The sequence below is a fragment of the Esox lucius genome, chromosome 20, assembly GCF_011004845.1.
Source record: "Esox lucius isolate fEsoLuc1 chromosome 20, fEsoLuc1.pri, whole genome shotgun sequence".
NCBI lineage: Eukaryota > Metazoa > Chordata > Actinopteri > Esociformes > Esocidae > Esox > Esox lucius.
This window is the reverse complement of record NC_047588.1, coordinates 2,997,478-3,009,624: the sequence shown is the minus strand read 5'-3', so window position 1 is coordinate 3,009,624 and position 12,147 is coordinate 2,997,478. Positions and strand designations below refer to the sequence as shown.

Here is a 12,147-nt window from a genome sequence, read left to right as displayed (position 1 = left end):
TCATGTCAATGACATTTAGTGTCAGCCTGTGGCGACTGGGGGGGGGGGTGTAAGTCCAGTCAGCAGATTGGAAGAGCTACAGGAACCTGAGAAGCTTGGCGTTCCTCTGTGGCTGAGACCTTAACGGCTAAGAACATACAAAAAGAAAGAGAGAGAGAGACAAAGAGAGAGAGATAATCTAAACAAATGTTTCCCAGGCCAATAAGGCCTATTTTATGGAATTGAGAGGAGAGAATGAGATAGACAGTTAGAGAAAGAGAGAGTAAAAGACAGGGACAGAGAGAAGCACAGACAGGTCCCACGCTCATTAACACCTAAGGTCACTACATTTACCATTTACACTGTATACATCATAAACCGGCTACTAAAACAACCCCAAACACTTATCAATAACCTTGAACACTCTTCTACCACTCAGACCAGGCACCTGGGAACTTTGTATAAATCGAACAGCCACGAGCTGCACACAATCAGCACTGAATGGAGCACTGACATTCAGAGTACTACATTGACTCAAACCACCCCTACTCTCCTACCCCAATATCTCAAACATCAGCTGAACACCATCACTCTGAATAGGACTACACACTACACAGAAGGCCATGCTGACATGGTACAAATTGGTCACAAAGGCAGGTGGACAAACAGCTGGAAGATGGATGAAAAAAAGGCCAAACACCTCATAATATTAAAAGACATTTAAAGTTTTTTTTCTTAGACTAATTCTAATATAGGATTCCAACACTGGCATAAGAGGTAATGTGTGTGCGTGTGTTTGTGTGTTTCTATTGTATGTATGTATGTATGTATAGGGAGCGGAGCAGACGATCAGATATGAAATATTCAGAAACGCCGCTGTAATTTGATGAAAGTCACATATCTTCAAATGAAAATGGAAGTCAGCACTTTCATACCGGCGCCGACAAAAAGCCCCTCAGTAAACGGATTTTCGAAGAATGAAAATTGCCAGTCGGTAGGTGGAAGCAATAAAGGCGGGTTTTAAATATGCACTGACCCGTGATATGAACTCTAGCCCGTGTTCCTCGGCCAGGGCTTGAGCGACATGGGTGCCTCCATCCATTTCAACAGCATAGAAGACATGGGGCTTGGTACCGGTCTGCCACCCTGTGGCCACTAGAGGCCACTGCAGCAGACAGCATGCAGTCACCAGTACAATCAGCATCCTGTTCTTCCGGCCCTGGAAACACACAGATGTCCAGAAATATGGTTCACCAACTCCTAGCCAAGTTGAAACTGGAGGCTAGTATTTTTTTTAGTTTTTTTTTTTATGTATTTACAAGCATGGACCTTAAAACCCCATCGTTGTGGGCTTCAAGGGAGGGGGGCAACCATTACTGTATGCACTTTCCTGTCCTGGAAGTCACTTTAGATTAAACACGTCTGCTACATTATTAATTTACAGATTATTTTATAACAAGGGATTGTGTAAATCAAATAAATCTGATCATAGATTTGGATACTTCTTGACCCCAAAACCCAACTTCTCTAATTCTCCAGCTATGATCAACTCGTACCATTTCCTCCATGTATGTAGCATCAATAGACGCACATCCTCTTCCAGTCCAATTCTTAACATCTCCAGTTGCTTAATTATTGCCCTGATAGTGTAAACGGGCATTTTCAACCAACTATATTTTCTTATGGTCACTTCCTGATTTGTGCAGCTTGACAATCTATAGTCACATATCCTAACTGTATTCTCAGGTCTTTCCCACAGTGATGGATGACTATGGGAATTTGGCTGTGTCACCTCGTATTTTCACTCCAGTGAAACAGGAAGTTATGGCTTACCACTTAACATTAATTCTCAGTTGAACAAATTTTTTTTTAATATGAATGGGAAAATACTTCAGTTAGATTTTACTCATAAGAATTTCTAAGGACGCCATCAGATTAATAATAATAATACTGGCAAACATTTTGGAGAAAAATACTTTTTTCACATTCATTTTACTTCATTTAAAGGTTTGTTCTTTTGAATGAGACCATGAAAATAAACTGCAAAGAAAAAAAATTATAGCCTGTTCTGGTCATATGTGTGTGCCAATATTAGTGTGCCAATATTAGTGTGCCAATATTAGTGAAGGGCACTGTAATCATGGCCTGGCCACATTACGAATACTTTTACAATTTAATGATACTCTTTTGTACCTCCATTAATTATGCTACATTCCATAAAATATCATGTTTTGGTTAGAAAGTAAAGATCTGAAGCTCAGGAAGGGTGGATGTATAGAGCACTGTGTAGTCACCTAGAATAAAGCAGATGCAAATACAGCATTCAAGCCCAGTGTTTTCCTAACCTTAACCTAATTCTCCTAACCCTTGACGTTAGTTATCCTAACCTGCAAAGTCAATTCCGCTAGCAATTTATTCAGCAATTTAAAATATCTTAAAGCAAAAAGCAACCCGTATATTACTACACATACTCTCAGACATAATTTTTTATCCAACTTGTATGCTAAGCTACATCCTCCAATTTGTATGATGGTGTACAACCATAATTCCATTCATCATTTAACGCAACATAGGACATTAAACCATGATTCTTGCGCAACCCAACAAAGTCTCCAAAATGCCCTAAGGCCAGGCACATGCACAGGTAAGGCTCAACCCGTGCAGAACACACGCCCCTTCGCTATACAGTGCCCTTTCCAGTTGACATGTTCCTGGCTGCCTCCGTGATGTGCATCACACACACTGACGGACATGTGTTGTCCATCATTACGCACATTACTGATGCACTCCGACACATCGTCCATCTACTCCGCCCATTTTTTCAGTTTCAGCACATGCCTCTCGAAAGGTCTGTGCACCGTACTGCCTAAGGCCATGTTGAAATTACTGCTAAAACAAATGACCTGAAACAGTCCAATCTAATTGAAATGGGAAAATACGTTGTGTCGAGTAATGTTGCCGGCAACTTGTCATATCACAACGTAGTAGCACAGTTAATACCAGAATATACTTGTCCGAAGACATTCTGCTGAAACATTTAATCTAGCATACATTTAGCAGTGAACATAATACTTCCCTTGTGAACCATTGCTGTAGATTCAAATGTAGATGTGGCCGTTTGTGCGCCAATACCACCCACCAGTAGCAGCAGAAAGTGAGATGTCCGAGTCTGATCCTTCACTGGCATAAGAGCCCAGAGCTAGGAAAAACACACTAGGACACAGACTCTTCCCACACGTTTAATCTTTTGGCCTTAATGCAAATGTAGAGAATGTAGAAACACAGCACTCTCCTGTGGACTTTCACGTTCATGCAAATCCAGCTCTTTATCTGTCTTTTAAAAAAAAAATCCCATCTACACTCTTCATTTGCTGCCACTGTGTTTTGAAACTATTGGCCGCATTCCGCAGTTAACTATACCATCAGTCAGTTAGCCATGCTCAGAGTTGTAAGCTATGGCTGGGCCACTCAAGGACATTCACAGACTTGTCCGGATGCCACTCCAGCTTTGTCTTGGCTGTGTGCTTGGGGTGTCATGCTGATGGATGAATCTTAGCCTCAGTTTGAGGTCCTGTGCGCTCTGAATCAGGTTTTCTTCAAGGACCTCTGTATTCTGCTCCATCCTGACCAGTCTTCCAGTCTCTGCTGTTGAGAAGCATTACCTTAGCATGATGCTTCCATCACCATGTTTCACTGAAGACATTTTATTAGACATTTTCCATAACATAACATTTTTAGAAAGTGAAGGCATCTAAATACTTGTGTAAGTGTTGTAAGACTGACAGGGATCAGCAATACCTGAGCAAAGGATCCCAAATATAGTCCATGTCTGTATTATCAAAATGGCCATGAATTATGCTGGTAAAATGTTGTCTTCACCGCCTAGTTCCCAGTAACACAGGTCATTCATTTATTTTTAATGTTTGTAGGGAAAAGGGGCAGAACAATGAGATGCATGCAAATTATTGCCAAGAACAGTGGTGGTGTGAACCACCACACACTCTTACTGAATGTTCGCCCTGAGATCAAAACAGAGACAGAGTTGGTTAAACGCACATAGTTATCGTGGATTTTAACCCACCTTGCTGTTTACTGTCTGCATCCATTTCATTTAGCTCAGTACTTGTTTGAAAAGACCGCCTGAAATGTGTGCATGTTTTTTTGGGCTATGCACTTTTTTCTTCACTTCCTCGTCTTTCACGCCAGTTCCCCCAAAGCACTCGACAGACTGCCAGATGAAAACAGCTCACCACAACGCCCCCCAAACTACCCCATAAATAGGATCATTGCCGTTCAGATCCACACCATCAGTCAGGCCCAATCTACACTAAGAATCTCCTAGCTGAAATCGATAGCATCGTCAAGGGACTTAGCCCGAGTCAATCCCTGCGTGGAGCTGGAGGAGCCCCAGTCTGGGCTGTGCAGGGCTCAGGCTCCTCTGTAAGCAGGCCCCAGGCACATGGAGGCTGAACAAGGGGGCCAGATGGGTCGTTGAGCAAATGAGCGCACAGGCAGCAGCACATTGAATGCAGAGGCAGCCCCAGGCCCTACTGGGATGCTGATAAAGCACCTGGACATTTTTATAGACAAACTACTTATTTCCGTCTTCCATATCGGCTTGGAAAAGACTGATAACTTTCCATTCCTCCCGGGCGGAAGGATGAAAGAGCCAGGGGAGACAGGCCTTTCAGGAGTTTAATTGATCAAGCGGAGGCCACAGGGCCTTACCAGAGATAAAAGTGACTACCACTCAGCACAATGAGGAGATCTTTTGGAGGAGACCCAATGAACAAGGAGAATGTACCTCATTATGCAAAGTCATTACGAAGTACTAACTTTGTAGGATTATTTTTTTAAAGAGAATTTTTAAAAAGAGTTAATGGTAGAATTGTACATGATTTCTAGAGGTCAGGCTAAAGGTCATAGAGTACTGAAAGGGTGCTGACTTACAAACTGGACTGTTCTGTACAAGACATACTTTATCTGTAGATCCCCTTGTTTAGCATACTAAGAATGTATTTCCTGAATCAGCTCTTTAGTCGAGTGTGGTTTAATGGCTTGGTGGAAAATCATATTGAGATAATATGATTTGACATTGATAACATGGTAAATGGGGGAAGATTGTGCAGTTGCTTACTAGGCCGAATATACTTGCATTGATCATTTGCACATTTTCACTAGCAAACCATTTGAACATACAATATTATAATGCAGTTAACTGAGAAGTAAACTAACCATCAATCTTATGCAGCAGTGGTTAGGTAGGTAGGGGACATACACCAACATTCTGTACAATATCTTATTAGACATAATTGATGTTCCTTAGCAAGGTTAATTTTTCCAAGGTAATGTACAGAACGGAGGTCTTTATCCCGCTTACACCACAGTAAACAAAGAACAACATAAGCAACTATTTAATAGTAGAAACAGTTTTTTTTTTCAATTGTATGTACATATTTCATTCATGAATTCATCCTTTCATATGTTTGGCTGCTACAGACGTGACCCAGTCGTTAGTTCAAAAAGTTCTAAACTTTATACATACACAATCAAAGGTTTTAAAACAACCCCATTTTCTGAGTTTTTATAGAAATTTAAGCAATTCAATTGATGCCAACAATCCTACAGGTGTCTCAACTTTTGATAACTACTTAACGCTTTCTATATAAAAGCAGTGTTGGAATAGACTGTGTTACTACACCTTTTAACAAATTTTTTGGACAGTATGGCACTGCAGGAAGTAGTATATTGCTATGACAATGGCGAGAAAAAGACAATTAACAAAGGAAGACAGACAGACCATTACAACCTTTAGAAGTGTAGGACATTCCTTTAGAGAAATTGCAAAAGCCAAGGTGTCAGGGAGTACAGCTTTTCACACCATCAAAATGTTCAAACTGCAGTAAACTCAAACAGGAAGGTCTGGCAGATCCAAAGACACAACAGAATCAGAAGACATGTTTCTGAGAGTCAACAGATTGCAGGATAGAGGACAAAAGCTTCAAGCACAGCTTAGCACCGGTCAAAGTAAGCAAGTCTGAGTTATAACTGTGAAGAGAAGCTTGTTGTTTGACAGGTCGAGTGGCAGTAACAAAGCCATTGCTAACAGGACAAAATAAGATAAAGATGCTTGCCTGGGCCATGAAGCACCGTCAGTGTACAACTGAAACTGGAAGAAGGTATTTTGGATGATTAATCTTTGGTTCATCACACAGGGCTTTTGTATGCCGTCAAGCAGGTGAAAGGATGGTTCCACAGTGTGACATCAACTGTCAAACATGCAGTTGGAAGCTTGATGGTCTGGGGCTCTTTTGCTGGATCCAGAGCTGGTGACTTGCAAAGGGTGAGAGGCACCCAGGACCAAAATGGCTACCACAGCATTTTTCAGCACCATGCAATACCCTTTGGTGTACGCACAGTTGGTCAGGGGTTCATCCTACAGCAAGAAAATTACCCATAATATACCTCCAGGCTATTTCAAAACCACCTTACGAGAAAAGTACAAGACAGAAAGCTTCAAATGGCTGCTTATGTTAGTGCCTTCTAAGCATATACATTATAATTTTTTTTTGCAATCCTAAAGACATCGACATCCTTAAGCATTCTACAACTCACTTTTTGCTAATCAGCAATAAGTATTTAACAATACTGTGGTATAATAAACATTCAACAGGGCGATCCTGAATGCTTATCGGCTAGATATGTAAGCAAGAAGGTACAAGTGGGTCAAAATACCACAGCTAAGAGCTAATCATGGGGTGCCTGGACAACCACTCATAACTTTGGTATATTGGCAATATGTCACAAACCCCTGTGATGACTGATTGCTGTTATAAACCAGTATAAAGTGATGTGATGTCATACCTAAGCTATATGGTCTCATAAACAACAGCTATCAACCAATCAGTATTTATGAACCACTAGTTCATAAACAGTCTTATTGCATTGGAAACAGTTTCTAACAGAAATAAGGCATGCTGGAGGTACAGTTAGGTCCAGAAATATTTTGACACTGACACACTTTTCATAATTTTTGCTCTGCACACCACCACAATGGATTTGAAATGAAACAACCAAGATGCAAATGAAGTCATTCAGCTTTAATTCAAGGGGTTGAACAAAACTATTGTATGAAACGTTTAGGAATTGCAACCATTTCCATATGCTCCCCCTTATTTCAGGGGCTCAAATGTAATTGGACACATTAACACAATCATACAGTATATAAAATGTCAAATTTTTAGGCAATGACTGCAAAAGTTGGGTTTCCTCCATTTGAGATGTTTGCCTTTACTGCAGCTGCCTTCAGTTGTTCTTTGTTCGTGGTTCTTTCTGCCTTTGTCTTCAGCAAGTGAAATGCATTATCAAATCAGGTTGAGATCAGGTGATTGACTTTGCCATTGCAGAATATTCTACTCCTTTGCCTTAAAAAACTCCTGGGTTGCTTTCGCAGTATGTTTTGGGTCATTGTCCATCTGTAAAGTGAAGCACCGCCCAATCAACTTCATTGAATTTGGCTCAATCTGAGCAAACAATATATCTCTATACACTTCAGAATTCATCCATCTGCTTCTGTCTTCTGTCACATAAACACTAGTGACCCAGTAAAGCCACTGGAAGCCATGCACGGCCATGTCATCACACTGCCTCCACCATGTTTTACAGATGATGTGGTATGCTAGGGGTCATGTGCCATTCCAAGCCTTCTCCATACTTTTTTCTCCCCATCATTCTGGTACAGGTTGATCTTAGTTTAATCTGTCCAAGGATTGCTGTTCCAGAACTGGGCTGGCTTTTTAAATTTTTTGGCAAAGTCGAATGTGTCCTATCTATTCTTGAGGCTTACGAATGGTTTGCACCTTGTGGTGAACCTTCTGTATTTGCCCTCATGAAATCTTCTCTTTATGGTAGACTTGGATAATGATATGCCAACCTCCTGGAGAGTGTATTTGGCTGGATGTTGTGATGGGGTTTTTCTTTAACATGGTTGTTATCCGTGGACATCCAGGTCTTTTGTGTTGCAGAGCTCACCAGTGCATTCTCATCAGTGCATTTTTCTCAGAATGTACCACACCTTTGATTTGGCCACACTTAATGTTACTGCTATCTTTCTGAATGTTTTTTTTTGCAGCCTAATGATGGCCTGTTTCACTTGCATTGAGAGCTCCTTTGACAACATGTTGTGGGTTCACAGCAACAGGTTCCAAATGCAAATTCCACACCTGGAATCAACTCCAGACCTTTTTCCTGCTTAATAGATATGGAAATAACCCACACCTGTCCAGCTTTTAAGCCAATTGTCTAATTACTTTTGGTCCCTTGAAAAAGAGGGGGCTACATATTAAAGAGCTGTAATTCCTAAACCCTTCCTCCAATTTGAATGTGAATACCCTCAAATTAAAGCTGACAGACTGCACTTTAAGCCCATTATTAAAAAGTAACTTGAATATATTTTGGTAAACAGACAAAACTTGAGTCAGTGTCCAATTATTTCTGGACCTAACTGTATATTGCCAATATACCACGACTAAGAACAGTGTCCTGGCCTCTGCAATGCGCCTATGAACAGCTCTTAGCTGTGGCATACTGGCCATATATCACACCCCCTCATACCTTATCGCATAATTAAATAACATGGTATGATGGGGCAATGATCAGTTTAAAGCTGTTATTGTTGGGTTTTCCAAGATTTTATTGGAACGCTTGCGCACATTTCATACCTCTGATTGAATAACTTAAGTACTAAATCAGAAATAAATTATCAGTTTTTTGTGTTATCCACACCTATTTTACATGAACTATAAAACTAATACAATCTTGGTATTAGTTGTGCAACTACTGAGCAGGGGAACAGCCCCATTTCTAGGGTTTCATGTCATATGACATCTGGGTTTATTCTAACTCAGTGCCAGTTGTCTAGTCAGTTTGTCTCACAAATAAACATGGAGTGACATAACTGCATCCTTCCAGCTCTAAGGCATCTCTTCCTCAGTCCATCACCATCATTTGATCCTGTGGTGTGCAGTTACCTCTCAGCTTCTTAATCGATATTCTGAGGAATGTCGCAGTCTTCCGTCTAAACAATCTTTCCAGTTTAAGCCAAATCCTGAAGTTAGGTGCATCTTATCTGTTCTAAATCTTCATTCTACATTCGCACCTCTAGAAATACCTGGGTCTATTCTACTTTAAGCTCATCACATTTACATTTTAGTCATTTAGTAGACCTCATATCCAAAGTGACTTATAGGAGCAATTAGGGTTAGGTGACCTTAAGAGTACTAGAACTATATTTTTTACTTTGTTGGCTTGGAGATTACAACTACCAACCTCTCATTTATTGGCCCTAAGCTGCCGCCCCAGATCAGCAGCCACTAACTCCACTTCAGTTACTTAACCAGCCTAATTAGGCAGAGCCATTATAATATCTGACCTGTAACCAAACAGTTGCTATATTGAATCCCAGAGCTGGTTTCTTGGATGGCTGTTTATTCCCACATATTGGCCCAGATAAAAGTGTCTGAGGAGCTGGTTGGAGGGTAGCCAGGGTCTTGTCAATCGCTAACATGGTTCTGCATGATTTCGAGAGGATAGTCTGAACTGGATTTGACCAGTGCCTGTAACAAGCTTTTGCCTAAGACACTGAACAGTGGGCAGTGTTGCTCCTGCAGACAGTCCTAAGGTTTCCACCTCCATCATGGCTGCAGTGTTTATAAGCCTCCATCAAACTGAACCAAAATGTTTTCTTTAGGAGCCCCAAGATGACCAGATAATTGAGCCTCAACATGACCTTCATACCAACTCCTGACTGTGACTGATGTGACCGGAGTGGCGGCCACCTTGGCAGAGGCTATCCTCTGAGAGGATTCTGGAAGGCTGATAGAAGAATTGTTGGAGCTTTGATCTTATTCAACAGCAGCTAGGGTTCATTTCTATATGTGAATGTATCCAGAAACACCCTCCAAGTAATGACTAAATAAAGAATGCACACACTTCAATATTTTTGACAGCCCCAGGCATTTCTCTTTTCTTGTTGCAAATCCTTTGCTAATATATAGTTATAGGTGGCCTAGTGGTTATGGCTAGTCTCCAAAAGATCCCTGGTTGAAATCCTCCTAATGCCAAGTTGAAAGTATCGTGCTGTCCCTTTGCAAGGCAGTTAACCATAGTTGCTCATCCTCCCCAAAAACATTCCCCCAGGTCATTGCTGCAAATAAGAATGGGTCCTTAATCAACTTGCCTGGTTAAATAATAGTACAAAAAAAAAGATGAGAGAAAAATAAAAATCTCATACACAGTGCTTAACTGTGAGTTATTTTAGCTAAGCTAGAAACTAATCTAAAAGAGAAGTTCAAATAACACTGCTCAAAAAAATGTATGGAACACTTAAATCACACAACTGGTCTCAATGAACAAAATAGATTTAAGATTAAAATATTTACTGTACATTATGTAATTAATTGAGAACAAAATGACGAAACAACAGTCAATGGAAAAATCACAAAGCGATTGAGCGCTGGATTCAAACTCACACCGAAAATCGAAGTAAACAAGTGCAATCATAGGCTGTTCCAACTTGCGTGAATTTCATCACTGCAACTCATAATGTGACTCAGTAGTGTGTATGGCCCCCATGTGCCTGTATGCTCTCCCAACAACATCTGGGCATGCTCCTGATGAGATGACAGATGGTGTCCTGGGGGATCCCCTCCCAGACCTGGATCAAGGCATAGGTGAACTCCTGGACAGTCTGTGGCGCTACTTGGCAGTGTCAGATGCACAAACACATAACGTCCCAGAGATTCTCAATTGGATTCAGGTCTGGGGAACATGATGGCCAGTCAATACATCAACCTTCGTCATCCAGGAACTGCCTACACACTCTGGCCACATGAGGCCGATGAATTGCCCTGCACCAAGAGGAACCATGGGCCCACTCCACCAGCGTAAGGTCTGACGATGGGTCTGAGGATTTCATCCCGGTACCTAACAGCAGTCAGGGTACCGTTGGCTAGCACGTGGACGTCTGTTAGAACCTCCAAAGATATGCCTCACTGACCCACCGACAAACCGGTCATGCTGGATAATGTCGAAGGCAGCATAACTTTTTTTGTCTCCAGACTCTTTCAAGTCTGTCATGTGCTCAGTGTGAACCTTGGTGTTATACTATGATAATGATGTGTTCCCTTCATTTTTTTGAACAGTGAATATCCCTAGATATAGGAAAATAAAATGTATGGTTATTGTACCTAAATGAGAATAGTAACATTTTAGACTAAAAATTGACAATATTTTGAATAGGTCCACAATAATTCTGAGAAATAACTACTTTTGTTTCACTGCAAAATTACAAATCAAGGTTACACTAGGGGGCAGTGCATGTAACCCTATATAATAAATGCCAATCAATAAAATAATAAAAAAGACATGGAGTAGAATAGTCTAATGATCTGATCAGTTGTCTCCAGCTTGCTAACATGGGTACAAATCTGGCCCAGAGATATTTCAGTATCTTCCCTCCTTCTTACTCTATCCCTAATCCAATAAAGCATAGAAATAAAACTATATAAATAAACATCTTAGAAAGGCATATTAGTCTTTAAAATTTGCACCTGAAAATTAATACTGTACTTACGTAATTCACTTTTTCATAGCAATCCATGACTGACCCGTGAATGACATATTAAGGAGTTGTGGGAAGGGGTTCAACACAGGTAGACATTTCCATCCCCTGTTCCATTTTTTTTTAGCAGAAATAAGGATCCTACCTTCACATTCCAAGCGACTCTTTATGCTTGTGTTGATGATGAAACGTATCGAGAGCACGCCTCGGAAAGCAAACAATTCCATGATCTTTGGTTTCCCTTTTATGTCTGCCTGGTGTGTTGATATTAATTGAAATTCGCCTAGTGATGTATAAACGCGCCTTCGTACACTAATGTAGCCTATAGATTGCCTAGTTTTGGGCATGCAAACGAGAAACTATAACATTCTCGTGTCGAAAAGGCTCTAGAAAAGATGTTAAGCTGCATTTGAATGTTAGCATAGTGAGATGGCAAGCCGGAAGACCGTGTTGCAAAGACAGATCTGCATATGGTAATTAGAATTAGGCGGTTTGCCAGCATTTTTTTTCACTGTGGTAGGCTACTGGATTTAATGAGACGGTCACCA

The 12,147-nt window shown here is 40.8% G+C and overlaps 1 protein-coding gene across 2 annotated transcripts in view; it reads right to left on the bottom strand.

Annotated features, from left to right (window-relative positions):
- LOC105008684 (neuroendocrine convertase 1) overlaps positions 1–12,043 on the bottom strand; it is a 281,977-nt gene extending 269,934 nt beyond the window's left edge. For both annotated transcript variants that reach the window (XM_020041372.2, XM_020041373.2), the window contains exons 1-2: positions 11,745–12,043; positions 1,016–1,198 (exon numbers count right to left, since the gene is read on the bottom strand). In XM_020041372.2, the coding sequence (XP_019896931.2) occupies positions 1,016–1,183 (168 nt within the window). In that variant the 5' untranslated portion in view covers positions 1,184–1,198; positions 11,745–12,043. The remainder of the gene's footprint in view (positions 1–1,015; positions 1,199–11,744) is intronic.
- Between the last annotated feature and the right edge of the window lie 104 nt (positions 12,044–12,147).